Source organism: Aspergillus foveolatus (assembly GCF_047715535.1).
Source record: "Aspergillus foveolatus strain CBS 279.81 unplaced genomic scaffold BDW70scaffold_20, whole genome shotgun sequence".
NCBI classification, from domain to species: domain Eukaryota; kingdom Fungi; phylum Ascomycota; class Eurotiomycetes; order Eurotiales; family Aspergillaceae; genus Aspergillus; species Aspergillus foveolatus.
In genome coordinates this window covers 221,920-239,042 of record NW_027396084.1, presented here as the reverse complement: position 1 = coordinate 239,042, position 17,123 = coordinate 221,920, and the positions used below count along the sequence as shown (strand labels likewise).

Here is a 17,123-nt window from a genome sequence, read left to right as displayed (position 1 = left end):
AATCTGTGAATGCATCCAAGGGTCATGCGCCCTGTTTCTGGAACATTGAGTCTTCTGGACTGATCCACGGAGATCACCGCCTTGCGGCCCTACCCGACCACTGTCGCAGCGGAGTTCAGATTCCAGCAGCCCTACGGTTTACCTCTTAAGTCACTGGATTGCGTGGCAGATCGCGGCGTAGACTGGAGCACATGGATGACCAGGGATAGAACCCCTCGACCTGATCCGGTTTAGCGTCCACGTGATAACAAAATATCTCTAGATAGCGGGGAGTCTTGGAGGTTCTTCTAGTTTTCAATTTGCACTGCAATTGCAAAACTCCATTGCCCGAGAATAAAACTTCGATTTCTCCGAACAAACCTGATCACATTGCAATGCCTCCCCCGAGACGTAAAGTCCTCGCGACAGCCGAGGAAACCATGTTTCCGCCCGACGAACTAGCACAAGGGCAAGAAATCGCGCGAGTCATCAAAGCCACAGGAAACAACATCTACTCGGTTCAATTCCCCTCAAAACAAACGGCTCTGGTAGAGCTACCTGCCAAATTTCGATCCACTATCTGGATGAAGCGTGGTTCGTTCGTCGTGGTGGACACGAACGCTCTCGACACCCGCGACAACAAGCTAGGAGGAGAAATTGTCAATATCGTTCGGGATGAGAAAGCCTGGCGCAAAGCACACTATTGGTGAGTGGTCCTTATTGACGCCGATGGCCTTTCTCTGACACTCAGGGAAGGCCGAAGGAGTTCGTGAAGCAGCCAGTCGTGGCATCCGATGATGAAGACGAGTCCAATGTCGGCAAAATGCCTTCCTCCGATGAATCGGACGCCTAGAGGCGAGGCCTTGATCATTGCCGATGCCGAGTAGCTTCCCCCGCAATTCCTTCTTTAGGCGCAGCAGATATTTCCACTCAACCAAAGATCCATCGCGGGCCGGTTATTGACCACTGGTGCCGGTTGCGAGCCGAGCAGCTCACTGAACATGTTGCTTTGCCTTTGGTGTTGGAGGTGAAGTGGGGAATGCGCGGTCTCTGTTGACAAGGACGCCTAACAACTGGGCGCCAAGCAAGAGAACAACGGCGGCCGAGCTTAGGTTGGTGCTTGGATAGACATTCCAGGCCCACTCCTGCACCAACCACAGTGCATACACAAGAATTGGGTGATATCCAGCCTGCCAGAGGAGGAAAGGAGTCGCCCAAGAAAGATAGGCGAAGAATTGGTAATGTAACGACCTTGCGCACAGCAAGCCAACGGCCAGGGATGTCAATAGTGCGGACATGATAAAAGACGGATGAAGTGCTATCCCGCGGTGTTGTCCAGTCAAGAATTTGCGCGCGAAATCTGGCAAGCTAGTACCAGATGGTTTCAGAAAGCAGGTAAATCCAAACACAACCAGTATGAACAAGTGCAGAACTATCAGGCCCGCCCAAAAGCCTGTGGAGAGGAAGATATCCTCCCCCACAAATCTCCAATTCACCGTCCACTTAAACATAAATTGCCTTCCAAATTCGAACGCGCGCTCAAAATAGCCACTGGGGTTCGTCTTCAGGAATGGTATCGCAAGCAGAACCTAGCCCTGTCAGTCCTTTGTGCGCAGAAGACTCCACCAAGAACAGTCACAGACCTGAATGCCCAAAGCCAAACCAGCCAGCCGAATACATCGTCCAATATCCAAGCTCAACGCGAGCAGCACCATAACCGCGGGAACCAGCAGAATCAAGGTCATCTTAACTCCTAGCCCAAGCGACCAAAGCACAACTGCGGGAGTCCATTTCCGGTTTATGAAAAGCCAAATAGCGCCCCACATAGCCAGCGCCGCAAGCCCATCGTTAAAAAGCCGTAGCATGTAAACACTATGCAAGCGTTTGGACAAAATCAGCAGAGGAAACAAGTACGGCGGAGCTCCGACCCGCCTATAGCACGCCATGACAATCGTAAGACATATCAGATATAGGAACGCGAATATAATTTGGCCAAAGACAATGTCCCTTCCTCCGTCGGTTAGATGGTAGAGGAGCGAGTAGCTATAGACGTGCGCGGCTGGGTAGACGAGCGGGCCTGTAGAACCCTTGATTAGGGTGTAGTCGCGTTCTCCGGAAAGATACAGTTTGATCTGTTGCATGTAGGTTGTCCAATCAATTTCGGTATCTAGTGATGAGGCTGTTAGGTTGGCTTAACTAGAATGGCATTTGCGATGGAGTTGCGCAACTTACATGGGACTTTCCATATAATGAGGGCGCAGAGAAGCCCATCGGCGATGTTCAGAAGGGGAGCAATCCATTTCGTGTGCTTTGAATTTGAGCACAGACCGCTCACAAGGTCTGTCAATGCCATTGTAGTTGATGAAGAAGAGCTTCGTCACAACGGTCGGAGTATCGGAGTATGCTGGCCTCAAATTCGAGCCAACCGGCTAGCGGGCGCTATTGATAGCTGACCCCATTCGGCTTAGCGGCACACTGGAGCGATCCAAGCACATGTCATACAAGATTTTCGACGATGATTTCTTGACAGGCAGAGTCGAGTCATTACTTGTATACAGAATGATCATTTTAGCTGTTACATATAAGACCTCCCTAAGCATAAATCCCACCATATGGAAACAGGTCATAGTGTATATGTACAAAGGGTATATCGGTGGTTTGGTTTCTTGCACCGTCCGCTTGATGGGTTTACCGGTGCTATTTCGTAGGCCCAATCGAGGTCGTCGAAAGATAGTCATCAGCCTCTATCATAGCATCTCCTCCAGTCCGTCACTCTCTAATTTGCATCCCAAATTATTGGCCTGGCTGCCCTCCAACATCCACCTGTCGTCTTTCCCCTTGCGCATCTAACCCTTTCGAAAAACCCAGCAAGTCCCCTATGAATCCCGTAGGTTTTGGTACGGGGCATTCACGTCCAGGAGTGGCATACTGCTTTGCCTCCTCTTCCAATTGCAGAAATGTGGTGACTTCTTCGTCCGCCGCAGTTGTTGGCTTCTGTGGAAGCACGTTCCCTCCTTGTGCGCTCATTTCGGCATCCCTACGTCTTCTTCGCCGTACTCGGTGAATCTGCTGTCCGTCGGGACCGATAATCATCTCAGAGTCGGCGAATGTGGTGCGCGGGGCCGGGCAAGGGAATAAATGTGGGATGCCGACGACCACAAGGGACGCGAGGAGTGTGCCGGCGAAGAGGCCGGTTGTCGACCGCGACCGCGGATGAAGATGGGGTGGCATGTCCGTAGAGACTGAGTCGATCGAATTCGAGAGGTACTCCGTGTATTCAGAACGGTCACGTCGGCATTGGATGGTCGATCGGTCTGTGTGGGCTGATCAGTCACGATAATAATACAAGAGAGGTAGAGGGTATACCGTACAGTCCAAGAGGGAACAGGAGAAGTATCAGTGTAATTGAGCTAGATCATGCCCTAACGAGACATGGCCTATCCAATTGGCAATGTGGAGGGGAAGGTAATAGGTAAGTAGCCTGGCCGGATGAAGCCGCACTTGGAGTCTTGGACTCAGCCGGCGGAAGGGAGCAGTTCAGTATTGATCTCGGCGATCTAATCTTATCTATAAGCGTTGCCATTGGTTGAACGGCCTCCCGCCCAGCGAAACGCGAGGAGAGCGACCTGAGGCGCCAGAGCATCATCTCCCGCCATCAGCAAAACCCTACAGCACCTCTTTGCGGGTATTCTTTTTTCATCTTTCTTTTTTTTCCTCTCTGAACTACTTCACAGAGACCATCTGATGAGAAGAAAATGATCGTCTCGTTTCCACACTCGTAGTGGACCATTCTTTTTATTCGGAGCCTCCAACAGCTGTCTCGGTCTCCCCGCCGACTTCTCAGTCATCGAGAGCTCAGGACCCACCAAGTAACCTTTCAGACCTGACTGTCCTCAAAGTATCAGCCTCTCATTTGCGCTAAGTTAACATGAGTGATCTGGATAGGTACTGTGCCACATAATTTATGCGATATCCAGTTTGAACTAACGGCGCCTCCTCCTTGCAGGGCGATCGCCCAACTTCGCGCCTGTCGCTTAATCCCCGAGGCCCAAGTCCGCGAACTCTGCTACAAGGCGCGAGAACTCCTAATAGAAGAAGGGAATGTTGTTTGCGTTGATGCGCCAGTTACGATATGCGGGGATATTCATGGTCAGTTTCACGATTTGATGGAGCTCTTCCGTGTTGGCGGAGACGTTCCAGACACCAACTACCTATTCATGGGCGACTTCGTCGATCGGGGGTTTTACTCGTTGGAATCGTTTCTTCTTCTTCTCTGTCTGAAAGTCCGCTATCCAGACCGCATCACATTGATTCGTGGCAACCACGAGTCCCGACAGATCACGACAGTGTACGGGTTTTATGACGAGTGCATCCGCAAGTACGGAAGTGCCAATGTCTGGAGGTACTGCTGTGAGGTGTTTGACTATCTCGCACTAGGGGCTCTAGTTCTTGGAGCCAGTTCAGAGCTGGAGCCGTCAGGACCAAGTTACAACGAAACGACACAATCAACCATGTCGACCGATGACAGCGAACTCGAGACCGAGGTGCTAAACTCCAAAGGGGAAGTCCTCATGAACACCTATAGGCCAAGATCGAGAACATCACTAGACAACGGAAACACATCACCCTCAAGAGATCAAAGCCAGACACCCATGCGACCCGGCGCACCAGGGACAGGCGCATCCGGCAGCGCATCCGGCAGCAACAATAGCAGCCGAACCGGTGCTGTCCTCTGCGTGCACGGTGGCCTTTCCCCCCTCATCGATACAGTCGACAAAATTCGCCTTATTGACCGCAAACAAGAAGTTCCCCACGAAGGCGCCATGTGCGACCTCCTCTGGTCCGACCCAGACGAAATCGATGGCTGGGGCCTCAGCCCCCGCGGCGCAGGCTTTCTCTTCGGCGCCGACATCGTCAAGCAGTTCAACTACAAGAACGACCTCTCTCTCATTGCGCGCGCCCACCAGCTCGTCATGGAGGGGTACAAGGAGATGTTTGACGGTGGGATCGTCACGGTTTGGTCCGCACCGAACTACTGCTATCGTTGCGGGAATGTTGCTGCTATCCTGGAATTAGGCGAAGATACGAGCAGCGGTGGCACAGTCACAAGGAGCAATGGCGATCAAGGTCGGAGTAATGGCATCTTGTCCAGTAGTGTCGATAAGCAGGCCCTGCGTAGCCCTGGACGAAGATATAGGGTCTTTGAAGCCGCTGCGCAGGATACAAGGGGTATGCCTGCAAAGAAGCCAGTTGCTGATTATTTCTTGGTGAGCCCTTTTCCCGTTCCTCTCTGCTGCCTAAACCCTAGTGAATGTCCTGGGCTGACCAGTCTCCATTCATAGTGATACCAACCACCATACCCCGCCCCCTCCTTCCTTTCTCCATAGCCAACATGTCAGCCTGCCCTCTTCACACATCCACTATATATGCCCTTATCTCTTCCATCTCTCGCATTCCTCTACGGCTCTTTTCCCCTTCAAATCTACTCCGTCTAAGCCTTTTCATTTCTCAACGTACTTTCCTCGGGACCTACTTCCAGCATTGATGACGACACTAGATATCTACCTAGCCTTTTCACTCGCATGCTTTGTTTTAACGGAATGGAATGAGAATTTGTGAACAGCCAAAACATATGTCCTAGTTGAGTTATGTAGTAGAATCTCGCAGTTACTGAAACCCTTCAGAAAAGTATTGCACCACACACATTTCTCCTCGGTGCGCGGCTCATAATGAAGTGTTCCATTCTGCCCTGAAAGATTAAGCTAGTGCTGCCTTCTATTGTTGAACGATTTCGTTCTGGTTAGCCCAAAACTTTAAGTTATTGTAGATATATGATAGATGAGAAAAAGATGAACACGAATAGGGAGTATAAAGTATAAAGTGTAAGGCATATATCACGAACATATAGAACAAAGGCCTGAGACTCAATTCCACGAACAGCCAGTGCGAGGTCAGTTATAAATGGAGAGGGCATGATACATATATTAATGAAGAGTCGCCTGGGTGAATAAATTATCTTAATCACGTCATAAAATCATGCACTCCGAGTCTATTCGTCGTCAAGACCAAGCCCATGAAGAGCATTCATCCGCAGCGGTGAATAGGCCTGCTATCGCTGAAAACTGCCGGGAAAAATCATGTTGGTTTGGTTGCTGTTTACGTTGGCAACAGGATCAGTTGGATATTGATTCGGTCTTGCCATGTTGGGAGGTGGCTGTGGAGGCTTGTAACCGGCATCCGGCGCAGATGTAGAAGGGATGTTGGGGACATTGTTCACATAGCGCCAGTCGGCCGATGTAGTGGGAAGACCATTATTCCAATTCTGACTCCAGTCTTCGGCCCCGAGTTGTAGCGCATTAACGTCGCGAGACCACCAGTCCTGACTTTCCTCAACCAGATTTTCTGGTGTATCAAACGTGGTCAACGGAGATTGGGCGGATGTTGTAGGCATGCTGTGAGCGGCGGAAAATGCTCGGAATTGTGCCTCAGTTGGGCTGTACCACTGCTCTTGTGGAGGCTGACTTGACGGACCTGGTCCATAGCTGGTAGAGACTGGTCTTAGATACGTAGGTTCAGGTTGTCGGGCTTCGTTGCGTGCAAGTTGAGCACTGAAAGATCGTTGAACAGCGCGTATGGCAGATACGGAGACAGGTCCAGAAGGCGCGGAAGAATATTGAGAGCCTACGGGCTGTGCTAGGTTCGGAGACGTACCCATAGAAGGATTGGCAGGCTGATTGCCCGCGGACTGGGATACAGGTTGAGATAGGTCCGTGGCGGCGACCACAGACTGGGAGCTGACGGACGGTGGTGAATCTGAGGTTGTTGAAGGCGATGCTGCTTGGTCCCAAGGGCCCCACGAGCCCCATCGAGCATGTGTCTGTTCGAAGACGATAACGGCCTCCCTCGGTAGTTGTACCTGCCACTTACTGGCAGATATGTCGAGAATACGAAGCGTCCGGCGAGCACAAAGCCAGGACTCTCCCATCTCTTCGAGATGTCTCAAGCCGTGTATTACATCTCTTTGTGCATTCTTTTCGGGTAGATTGAGAAGGTGGATGGTCAAGGCCGTATGCGCAATATAGACGGCGATATTGCAGATCTGCTTAAACCCGTATGTGCGTTTATAGAGCCGAAGTAGCTTCGATATAGCAGCTGCCGCCTGAGTGCATAGCTTGCGGGGGGAGACATGCTGAGGAAGTGGGGAGGTCGACTTTGTGTATTTGAGGAAGGGGCGGTAGAGGTGAATGAGGAGAAGTTGATAGAACATGCTGTAATGGTGTAAGTACAATGCTCGCTTGCCCTCCCTAGGTCAACTTACTGCATGAGTAGCGCTTGCGGAAGCTGGCCTTCCCGCGGCTCAAGTTCCTTCGGCAAGCCTTTCTTCCAAGCTTCTAACCGAGTATGAATCTCACTTAGCTTCTTTAGCTCCATTTGCTTGGACGATGGCTTTTCTTTGGGAGCAAGGTCGTAGAAAAACACCACTAGATCTCCACTGATCTTACACAATTTCGAAATCTGGTCTGCGACTGCCCTTGTCCGCGAAGGTTGTGCATACTCCCGACTAGGCCCCGTATCGCTGTAAGGAGACCATAATGTTGATTCCTCATTGGGTAGAATATCCACTGGGGAAACACTTGTGTTCGCTGTCGTGAACTGAGGCTGTCGTCCAAGATAGTTAGACCAACATCTAGACCAATTAGCATTTATCTGTGTGGAGTTTTGACAGCGCCATACTTGTCGAAGAGGAAACAACCCCAAAAAGTTATGCGTCTTGCATCTATCTCTTCTTCGCTGAGATCTCGTAAGCTCGAAGACTCAAGATTCAAGCCCAAGTCAAATGCCATGCGGAAACTCATTCCGCTATAAACCCAGCCTTTCCCTTCACGGCCACATCCGGCCTCTCGTACGGACATAAGAGCCAGAGCTTGCACGGTGCAAAGCTTTGAGTTGACAAGCTCATCGTTGTCAAGGATCAATCTCTTCGCTTCTTTGAAAAAGTGATCACCGGCGGTAGCAGAGTTGTCTGGATCTTCACGTGCCCCTGGCCAGGAGCTGAAGTGACACCCCAAGGCCAGCATTGTGTTAACAAGCAAGGAAGAGCAGTACTGGCTCGGCACTCCACGGGAGTAATCGCGGTAGAAGAGTTCCTTAGACAGAGTGGTGAAGAAGGGATAATGCCATGAAAAGTACATTGTCAAGAGATGGCTAATAAGCTGCTGATCATCAGTAACCGTCGTCCACCGGGTGACGGATCCCTCCAGATCGCCGCTAGTAGCCAAGCCAGGCTTGAACTCGTTAAGTTCCGATCCGGGTGGTAAGAAGATGAGGTTTGACGTCCCGCCAATAAACTTGCGGGATCCGTCTAGCACGAGGTTGCTCATCTTTCCGGCCAATTCAGACTCAAATTGATCCGTCTGCGCGATATCGTTCTCTTCAGGTATTACCGCATTTGACAGCCAACCAGACGACCTCTTTTCCTGGTTCACGAGAGATTGCGCTACGTCTTCCAGGTTATCACAGGACCGGATTTGGCGGACCAGGTCGAAGGCATCTTCCTCCTCATAGTTGAGGAGCGCCTGAATCAAAGTTAACAAGGTAGAGTTCTTAGTTCTTAATGTGTCTGTATCCTTCTTGTAAACTCCTTTTCGCCGGTGGTCGGAGTTTGGATCATAAACGCCTAGTATATATTAGCCATCTTCCGAGGGTAGCTGAGGAATGGTCAATATACAGGGTGTATGATAGACGGAGGAACAGGCGGCACAGCTTGGAAGATTTCCATCACACTTGAACAACGTCAGAACTTTGAACGCATATAAACCTAGCGGCCGGCACTTGTTACCTTTGATTTCCGCCTGCGGCAAGCAATGCACGCTGTGCTCACACAGCGTCGCTTCGACGCTGGAGCATTGCCCGTACTGGTCCCTTGACCCTTGGACGAGGACTTCGTGTGAGGTCCGTCGGAAGAGGATTCCGCGTCGAGCTTTTCCCCCATGGTAATCAAGCCCAGACAGATATGTTCGGTGACAGCGACAGACCAAGACAGCGCATGCTTATCGGAGGAGGACGCTCGGCGTGTTTCCCTGTGGTAGATAGCGAACGAGACGAGGAGACGGAAACGAGGATTTGGGCGAAGCTGAGGCTTGACAAGATGCGCACACCATCGAAACGGTTATCGATAGCTCGCAATGGTACGATCTAGGATATGATAGGCGTATGCGTCAGATATGCGCGGTAGAGTAAAACCGATAAAGATAGCGGCGCGTAGAGCATAGCACCAGGCTATGCGCTGATGACCATTCCCTCAACCAAAAAATTGACTCTATATCTACCTCGAAGTACTCACAGCTCTCTCACCAAGATCGAATAACGATATCCCCGCGACCCGCAAGTGGAGGCGGGCTCTTTCGGAGACGGAGGGGTAGGCAATCCGAACAGTTGGAATCTGGTGGAGGGCCTGGATTCGTTTCCGACTCCAAAGACTGCGGGCAGCTGGAGAGCAAGGAAGATTATTGGGCCAGTGTTCGTGCAAGATACGGAGTAGATAGCAGCAAGCTGCTCAGCGAAGCCGGAGACAGGCTGATTAGTGATGTGCTTCAAACATATTTCCTGCGGTTGGTCTGATAAGCCAGCTGACTAAGCCCGTTCTTTGTTAGTACAGTATCTCAGCTCTTGGAACTCAGTCTCCTCTGTCAGATGAGCGGTAGTTCTTTATATCTATTGTCTTACTCTGTACACGACGCAAGTATTTCACTCATACTGGGTTTACAGCTTTGGGTAGAGGATAGCATGTGCTTCTATGCTTGCACAGAGATACCAAGACGATCACCGGTTTCACTAGAGGCAAGAAAGCCAAGATTCCGCCGATGGCTGGGAAAGGATGCGGACTTGGGAACACTATCACAGAGCTTTTGACCTCAGCTTCGGAGCACCGTCTTCCTTTCAGTTGCCCTGTGAGATGCTGCAATGCTTGCTTTTTGTCAGTAAAGTTAGATCTGGTTGTTTACTGTGCAAAGAGCCGGTCAGATGATCGATGCCGAGCCTTCCCTGACACTCGTTCCACTTCATAAATTAGTAATACCTCGAATTTGTATGTACCAGCGAAGTGGAAAACTGGTGGAAAACGAGGAGGTTGGGCATGCAGGCATCAGCAAGGCAACGACTTAGCAAGTTTTATCCCTGACTCTGTTGAAACGTTCGGCTGGAATGTAGCGGTCGCTCGGTGGGCCGGAAAAAAGAAATGGAATGTTCCTGCGTGGGGATGGATTTTCTGGCTAGTTATGTGGCTTTGTGATCATTTGCTGCTTTGGGCCTTTTTGGCTCCATCGACTCTTCCACAAGACTACTAAAGTTGACATACTTAGAGTAAGGGTATTGAGAGTACCTGTATTTCTCTGTCATGGCTGGCTGTCAAATAAACAGACTAGGTAGTTCGAAGAGAAACCGGAATCGTATTGGCCAATGAAAAACCATGCAGTCATGACGGAGCATTACTAATTGTTATTATAATACCGGGTTCCGTAATGTGCAGACGGTAAGTAACAGACCCAAACGGACGGTCCACCAGCGGATGCCGTCACACCCGCATCTTCCTTATCTTTTTGAGTCTGATTGAGATCATGCTTATCCGTCCATATTCTTCCATTCTTCCCAATCCGCCGCCAGCTGTTTCACTCTCTTCTTTCTTCAGACCATCCGTTGCTGGCGTCAGCTAGCTCAGACTCTTTATTTGATCATCGAGGCTCTTCCCGTGGCTGTTCTTCCCGGCCGTGAGACCTGCAAGTCGCGTGCCTGCATCCTTCCGACTCCAGCTCTAAGCGGTCTCCCGCATCGGGCCTCCACGCTTAACGTGCCAACACACCGGTCGTGGGTGGATCTACAACACTACGCTACTACTCACCACTACATTATTTATCATCACCGCAACTCTTTCTCTCTTTTGTCCTCTGAAGCCGAACGTCCGTACCAAGTATACTGGACTCTTCGCCGCCCCCTTCTCGTTCCATCCATGTATCTCGCTCAGACCCTCGATCAGAGTGCCTCGTCAGGCTTGGAACACGCCTCCAAAAACACCTTTTGCGGCCTCAAGAAGTAAACATGATGGTTCCTAGGAGCTTCCTGTTCAGCTCTGCATCGTCGCCAAAACAACTTGTGGGTTCGCCGTCCGCTGTCGATATGAGTCTACGGCAGGATGAAATGGCGCTTGAAATAGCACCAGACGCCCAGCCCATGAGCATGCACACCGACCCCGTTGTCATTCCTCCTAAACGAGGCCACCGGCCGACGCTTGCCCAGATGCAGTCGGCGAGAAATGATCCAAGAACTCCGAAAAGAACTCGAATGACCCGCCAGTCTTCGTCGTCTACCCTGAATGACCGGCCACTACCAACAGCCGTAGCGTCTATCCTAGAAGCCACTGCGATCCCCGTTCCTCGACGAAGTCGCGTTGCCCGTGAGTCTCGAAAGTTGCCTCGTGGAAATTATGTGCAGGATTTCAGCAAGCTGCTCATGGACGGTCTTGATTACCAGCCACTATACGGCACAGGGAATTCTACACTGGACATCTTGCTCAGCCCTCCGGAGGAGACGGATAAATCGTTTGTTTCCAGCGACTGTGATAGCGAGACGTTTTCATACTCTGCCCCTTCCGTCTCAGCCGAGTCTGTACCGTCGCTGGATACCGATGTAGAAACACCGTCCAGTCTCTCCATACCGTTTACTCCGTCTAGCCAACGAAGCCCATCAAGCCCATCTGAGAAGATTCGGCGCCGAAGCCCTCCCAAATGCGAGAACTGTGCCTCAAACCACCCACTTTTAGACACGGATTCAGACTCTGACGATGAACACACGATCACTAGTCGTCAATCATCCCCATTGGATTCCACGCCTTCCAAGCCCTTCGTTACCGCACGATCTTTTGTACGTCTAGGCTCATTCAAGTCAAATCTAACAGCTTCGCTGCGGGCTATAAAATCCGCAGCGCAAAGTGTCTCGAACTTCGCATCACCATCTCTTCAGCCCGATGATTTCCTCACCCGTTCATTGTTAAGCATAACTCCCGGAATGACAGATGATCGGAGGCCGCCCCCAATGGACGAAACGCCGTCTCCGGCACTGCGTCGGTACCTGAATCCAATTATGGTTTCGCCTACGGAGATGTACAGCTTTCAGGATCAACCACATGACACATTTGACTCGCACAATTGCCCAATATCAGTCCAGATGCAAACATATCATCGTTCAGGTAGCGGCGGGTCCCGAATGGGGCGCTTCCAATTCTCCAGCTCGAAGAATCGTTCCCGACACTCGTCTCCGTTTGACCCCGAGGCACCGCCAATGTCCCGCCAGCGCGAGCCTCGAGAGAATAGCGACTTCCTCCGCATAGTCGTCTTGGAGATGAACATGAGACGCCGAGGCAAACTCCGTGATGACATACCAACTCGAGCCCAGGTCTGGTTACCTCCTCGCAAGGGCAGTCAGGCCAGATTCGTCCCATACGTTTACGACCAGGAGGAGGAGCTCGAGTCTGAAATCCCGGCCCGGTGGATAGGAGTTTCCATCGAGTCTTTCTGATCTACACCTACTTTCACTTGTTACTTCATATTTCTCATCCTTCTTTGGCTATGCACAGCGCCAGGCGTCTACATTCGGTTCGGTTCGGTTCTATATCCGGGCATCATGGCGCTCTACTACATTGGTCTGTATTTGCATTTTGGGTAACCTGCTTGTGGGAGGGTGTTCAACATACATGAGTCAGGGTTAGGGTGTTTGGGCGCTTAATAAGATTCCCATCTTTTTTACTTTTCTTGTTGTTTTATTCTTCTCCTCTACTTCTCAACCTATTCAAATACCGACTATAACCGAATATAGAAGAGATACATCCGATTAGACACTCGTCTTATTGCCGTGTACAGCCTCCCTGCGTAAGATTCTGCTGAGCAGCCCATTGATCTCATGATGCTAGTGTTCTTACCGAGCATGGTAGCATTCACTATTTACACTTTTCCCAATAGGGTGAGCAGGCGGTGCAGGCCGCTACATATCGTGCCCTAGTGCCACTAACGACGACGTTGCACAGTAATACTGGGGTAATCTAACCACCGCTTATCCTATGCCACGCCTCTGACCGTACTTTAACCCCAGCCTTCATATCAAACCTGAAAAACTAATTGGTATCGTTAGAGGGTAGCGCCTAGAATACCAGTATGGAGAGCAGGGCAGGACCGGGCAGCGCCGCATGGACCATCAAGCTTGCCTGGCTACTGCTTACTCCTTATCTCTGCCCAATCGAGGACGTCCCAAGCACGTCTCGCGAAACGCGAGACGGACAGAAAACAGGTTGCAGGTTCCGTCCTGGGATGACATGTATTTTCCTTCGCCAGGCTCGCTAGAGCAGAAAATAGAGGGTGCGTCCGCTTGCTCTGCTCAGACTGTGGTGGCTCGGTTCATGATTTGTTTTTGAGGTGCCCTCTTACATCCTACGTTTGGCTCATAAGTTTACGACTAGAGCGCTGAATCACAGTATCTATTGGCATCTCTCTTATCCAGCTGGTGATATTTGTTTACTGCCAGTGGGGAGAGGAGAGAATGGGGAGGTTATATCATGAGGTGATCAATGGGTGTGGAAATGTATTTCAGAACTAGGGCCCTGACGGGCGCTCAGACCTTCCTGAATTGAATATTGGGGTATCTGGGCATGTAATCTGACATGTGCTCTGTAATGTATAGCATGATGCAAATTGACACTCGTCAGTGAAATTGGCTACGGGTAATGTTCGTCAACAGTTAGCAGACGGCGCAAACCCTAGACCAACAGATTGCACCGAGTTAGACATGTTGCATTATTGCTCAACGGACGAAATGAGGGCGCTTACGCTCTTCATCCAAGAGAGTCTTCTCTTTCCAACTGTCTTCAATCCAATCTACCTTGACGATATGCGGGAGCTTCCTCCGCGTTGAGAGTGTCTTACGGAGTTTGGATATTTCAGACGATGTGATGTCTGGGTCCACGACCACATGAGTAATAGATGAATCCTTTAATGAGGTTGTAACGCTGGCGCCTGCGAATTTGGCCGTGTTCTGGGCTAGATGGAATCGTTGTGATTGCTTCGGCTCAGGGCCTTCTGAGGCCGAATCGTTTTCGTTCTCGGGGAAACAAAGGACCAGTCCTTTGAACAGCCAACCACATGGCATTGTCCACCCGGAGTCCACCTTCTCTTGGATGTGTTCTGTGACCTTCTGTATGGCTTCAGGGCTGCAGGAGCTGTCGGTTTTTCCGTCTTTTGCCATCTGATCCAGAAGCTTGTTGATGTTAGTGGGTATCAATTATCCACTCGTACAGCACTTACGTTTCGCAGTTCCTCGACAGTAATATCACGGGTATAGCTATCGTTGAACTGATCCAGGCTATCTGCAACAATTTCTTCCTTTTCTTTAGTCGTAAAGAACATATGCCTGCATCGCGTTAGAAAATACCACAACCCGTCTGCAATCTCTTACCCAGGCTCGAGAGGAAGAAGTAAGTCTGGGAGTCCCGCGTCGATCTCGCTCTGTTTGATACAGTCGAGAATCCAGGACGGCCTGATAATATCGATATCCCCCCTCTTTTGCAAAGACGCTGCCTTCACCGTTCCTGCAAGCAAGTCAGCTACCACTTTGTGAAAGTGCACACACGGCTTACTCCTATCTGCAATGCATATAGTATCAGGTACAGCATCATTCGTCTGAAAGATTCTGCCCCCGTTGGCTTTAACCAGATTCTCCAGCTCAGCTTTTGACTTCTTTACGGGCGCGTTCGAGTCGGTCAAGATGACTACGATAGTTTAGCGCCAGTAATAGGAGAGCGGTAGAAGAGCTCACAGAAATTGAGTCCATCGAATATATGTCCCGATGGACCGGCGTATTGAGCCTCAGCGTTTTCATCATATCCTGCTATCGCAAGCGGTTTTTTTGTCGTTTTCTTGACGCGCTTCTTGCGGAAATTCTCGATATTGAACTCTTTCTCTCGGTGTTCCTGTTCGGCATGGGACTTGAGGTCTAAGAATTCCTGCACAGACAGCGCGCTCTTCCAATCTTTATCCATGCGTAGCCGCTTAAACCGGGGAAACCGAAGCGTCAAGCCTATTCGAAATTGATCGCTGACTGACACAGACGCTGCTTTGACGCAGATAACTACGGAGTCCTCCGGCTTAATCCACATATCCGGCCGCTCATACTGGGAGTCACCACCTGCAAGCTCGATGTACGTCGTGGGGGGCTTCTTGGGATTCCACTCCACCCACTTGCCGTCAGTGTGATGCCTGATATTCGCATAATCAGCGGCCGTGAAGCCCCCGCCAACTTTGCAGAAAGAGTAGCACTTGGTAGGATTCGAGCCTTGGAAAGATTGTCCTTCGTCAACCCTCAAACCACATAAAAAGCTGGAGAGTTTGCCGCCGCGGTGCCCAGATCCATAGTAGCCCCCAATCACGACGAGGTCAAGAGATTCCCCAAACTCAGTCATGTACTCGGGCTTGACCTTCATCCAGTCATCATGCCGTTCGTTCAGTCGGTATGGCGACCTAGGATTCTTCAGGACCAAGCCCTCAGAAGCTTCTGCAACTGCCTTTCTGAGAGAAGCTTCAACCTCAGCTTTGGTCGTAGCCTCTTCATAGGAGTGCACTTCGAAGCGGCGATGTACGGGCTTTATGATTTTCTGCAGGGCATTTCGACGATCTCGGAGTGTGTACCGTGTCAGGTCTCGGCCGTTGAGATAAAGAATGTCAAAGACTCTGAATAGTGGATGAATACCCTGTCGAAAAGGGTTCCTCTGTTCGGATAAAGCAGCTGTCTTAAGTGTACCAAAGGGCTCAGGCGCATCTTGTTCGGTGTTCCACGTAATCATCTCGCCATCCAATATGAGGTTATCTACTCCGTCTGCAAACGCATCTTTAAGGTGACGGGTCAAAGACCCAGCCTCGTCGTATATACCGTTTCCGTACAGATATGTATAGTCTTTGGCCTTCCTCGACCAAAATCGAAACCTTCTACCCCCTGGCGCAGAAGCATCCGACACCATATGCAACTGCATGCGCTCTCCATCGAGCTTTTCTTCAATCCAGAAAATAGGATCGTCCTCAGTTGGCCTCATGCGAGCAATCATACGATCCAGCGACTGCATCTGGAACTGAGCAAGTTGCGGTTGGAAGCATTGCATCAGCGACACACCTCGATCCTCCGCGTCGAGTCGGATATTGGGATCATGTAGCTCCCAACAGACACGACGAAGACTACTCGAGATACTGTATAGATTTTCCGCATCTGGATGCCAGACATCGAAAAAGGTCCGCTCCGTCGCCCCAAGCTTCATTTGCCGGAGAATGATCCTGATCAACCACGCTAGCTCCTCGGGGTTCATGCGCCGGTAGAATTCCGCAAGAATAGGCAACTGCTCCTCCTCTTTGGACGCACTCGACAGTTTGTCAAGCTTCTCATTAACCTCTTCAATCAGCATATTCCCGAATTCCGTGCGCATCGGCCGCTTCGAGATGACATCGTAACATCTGCCCGCAAAGTCGCCTGCCATGCTCGAGGTAGCAGATTGACCGGGGAGTTTCCAGTTCAAGAGATTGAAACCGTCTTCGGAGTTTTTGTCAATCTTCATAATATTGACCAGCATTTTCCCTATTATCTTCTCCTTCATCCCATACATTGCCCGATCTCGATCTTTGTCCGGGAGAATTAAGCGGAACGCTGGATATATGTCATCGCCAACCTCTTTCCTCCATCTTGAAATGAAGCGCTCTATTATATCGCGTCGCCTTTCGATGGGATTCAGGTTCGCAGCCGACAGGCCATGTGGTCCGGCCTTTCTTCTGTTTCCTGCTGGTCCAACGGGCTTCTTCTTTATTTCGCTGAGCGGACGAAAAAGCGTTTCGTAGAGATCGTGAAACGGCAGGGTGGTAGCTTTGTTTTGGGGGCGATTGGGGTACCTGTAGCCAAAATCAAATTGTCAGCTTTATTGGTAACTTAAAGCGAAAAGTAAAGGATCAGTTTACTTACTTTTCATCGAGGTCTGTCTCTTCCCCGGCCATGGCTTGATCATGCATGTCCTGGTCAGGATCCATCGTTTGCAACCTATTCTCGTGCGATGACTTTGTCCAAGGAGT

At 50.5% G+C, this 17,123-nt stretch overlaps 7 protein-coding genes across 7 annotated transcripts; 3 read left to right on the top strand and 4 right to left on the bottom strand.

The window, feature by feature from the left end:
• Window positions 1–374: 374 nt before the first annotated feature.
• Window positions 375–832, top strand: BDW70DRAFT_159428 (putative eukaryotic translation initiation factor eIF1a-like protein; the record flags this gene model as incomplete). Its single annotated transcript, XM_073740691.1, has 2 exons — window positions 375–685; window positions 736–832. 2 exons carry the CDS (start codon window positions 375–377, stop codon window positions 830–832), a joined length of 408 nt encoding a protein of 135 aa, XP_073596606.1.
• On the bottom strand, window positions 831–2,342 carry alg3 (dolichyl-P-Man:Man(5)GlcNAc(2)-PP-dolichol alpha-1,3-mannosyltransferase). Its single transcript, XM_073743987.1, has 3 exons — window positions 2,212–2,342; window positions 1,623–2,146; window positions 831–1,568 (listed from the first exon to the last, which is right to left on the bottom strand). Exons 1-3 carry the CDS (start codon window positions 2,330–2,332, stop codon window positions 972–974), a joined length of 1,242 nt encoding a protein of 413 aa, XP_073596605.1. The 5' UTR covers window positions 2,333–2,342; the 3' UTR covers window positions 831–971.
• A 198-nt stretch (window positions 2,343–2,540) lies between these two features.
• Window positions 2,541–3,471, bottom strand: BDW70DRAFT_135110 (uncharacterized protein). Its single transcript, XM_073736627.1, has 2 exons — window positions 3,351–3,471; window positions 2,541–3,293 (listed from the first exon to the last, which is right to left on the bottom strand). Exon 2 carries the CDS (start codon window positions 3,208–3,210, stop codon window positions 2,773–2,775), a length of 438 nt encoding a protein of 145 aa, XP_073596604.1. The 5' UTR covers window positions 3,211–3,293; window positions 3,351–3,471; the 3' UTR covers window positions 2,541–2,772.
• Window positions 3,472–3,643: 172 nt separating this feature from the next.
• Window positions 3,644–5,657, top strand: BDW70DRAFT_42637 (serine/threonine-protein phosphatase). Its single transcript, XM_073743986.1, has 3 exons — window positions 3,644–3,924; window positions 3,986–5,246; window positions 5,322–5,657. Exons 1-3 carry the CDS (start codon window positions 3,908–3,910, stop codon window positions 5,322–5,324), a joined length of 1,281 nt encoding a protein of 426 aa, XP_073596603.1. The 5' UTR covers window positions 3,644–3,907; the 3' UTR covers window positions 5,325–5,657.
• Window positions 5,658–5,736: 79 nt separating this feature from the next.
• BDW70DRAFT_135107 (putative C6 transcription factor (NirA)) lies at window positions 5,737–9,613 on the bottom strand. The gene is made up of 5 exons (XM_073736626.1): window positions 8,819–9,613; window positions 8,708–8,762; window positions 7,714–8,656; window positions 7,298–7,666; window positions 5,737–7,247 (listed from the first exon to the last, which is right to left on the bottom strand). The coding sequence occupies exons 1-5, from the start codon at window positions 8,969–8,971 to the stop codon at window positions 6,089–6,091; spliced, it is 2,679 nt and encodes an 892-aa protein (XP_073596602.1). The 5' UTR covers window positions 8,972–9,613; the 3' UTR covers window positions 5,737–6,088.
• A 1,019-nt stretch (window positions 9,614–10,632) lies between these two features.
• On the top strand, window positions 10,633–12,990 carry BDW70DRAFT_135105 (uncharacterized protein). The gene has a single exon (XM_073736625.1). It carries the CDS (start codon window positions 11,074–11,076, stop codon window positions 12,547–12,549), a length of 1,476 nt encoding a protein of 491 aa, XP_073596601.1. The 5' UTR covers window positions 10,633–11,073; the 3' UTR covers window positions 12,550–12,990.
• Window positions 12,991–13,824: 834 nt separating this feature from the next.
• BDW70DRAFT_159422 (DNA ligase (ATP) DNL4) lies at window positions 13,825–17,081 on the bottom strand (the record flags this gene model as incomplete). Its single annotated transcript, XM_073740690.1, has 6 exons — window positions 13,825–14,277; window positions 14,325–14,430; window positions 14,476–14,608; window positions 14,657–14,788; window positions 14,836–16,946; window positions 17,017–17,081. 6 exons carry the CDS (start codon window positions 17,079–17,081, stop codon window positions 13,825–13,827), a joined length of 3,000 nt encoding a protein of 999 aa, XP_073596600.1.
• Between the last annotated feature and the right edge of the window lie 42 nt (window positions 17,082–17,123).

What these genes read in the sequence shown, in the direction of transcription:
- alg3 (XM_073743987.1), bottom strand. Translation starts at nt 2,332, where the DNA reads ATGGCATTGACAGACCTTGTGAGCGGTCTGTGCTCAAATTCAAAGCAC. An exon ending in CATTATATGGAAAGTCCCAT is followed by an intron (nt 2,147 to 2,211) that starts GTAAGTTGCGCA and finishes CCTCATCACTAG; the next exon opens with ATACCGAAATTGATTGGACA. An exon ending in GTTTGGCTTTGGGCATTCAG is followed by an intron (nt 1,569 to 1,622) that starts GTCTGTGACTGT and finishes TGACAGGGCTAG; the next exon opens with GTTCTGCTTGCGATACCATT.
- BDW70DRAFT_135110 (XM_073736627.1), bottom strand. Translation starts at nt 3,210, where the DNA reads ATGCCACCCCATCTTCATCCGCGGTCGCGGTCGACAACCGGCCTCTTC.
- BDW70DRAFT_135107 (XM_073736626.1), bottom strand. Translation starts at nt 8,971, where the DNA reads ATGGGGGAAAAGCTCGACGCGGAATCCTCTTCCGACGGACCTCACACG. An exon ending in GCCGCAGGCGGAAATCAAAG is followed by an intron (nt 8,763 to 8,818) that starts GTAACAAGTGCC and finishes ACGTTGTTCAAG; the next exon opens with TGTGATGGAAATCTTCCAAG. An exon ending in GGTTGTTTCCTCTTCGACAA is followed by an intron (nt 7,667 to 7,713) that starts GTATGGCGCTGT and finishes TAATTGGTCTAG; the next exon opens with ATGTTGGTCTAACTATCTTG.
- BDW70DRAFT_135105 (XM_073736625.1), top strand. Translation starts at nt 11,074, where the DNA reads ATGATGGTTCCTAGGAGCTTCCTGTTCAGCTCTGCATCGTCGCCAAAA.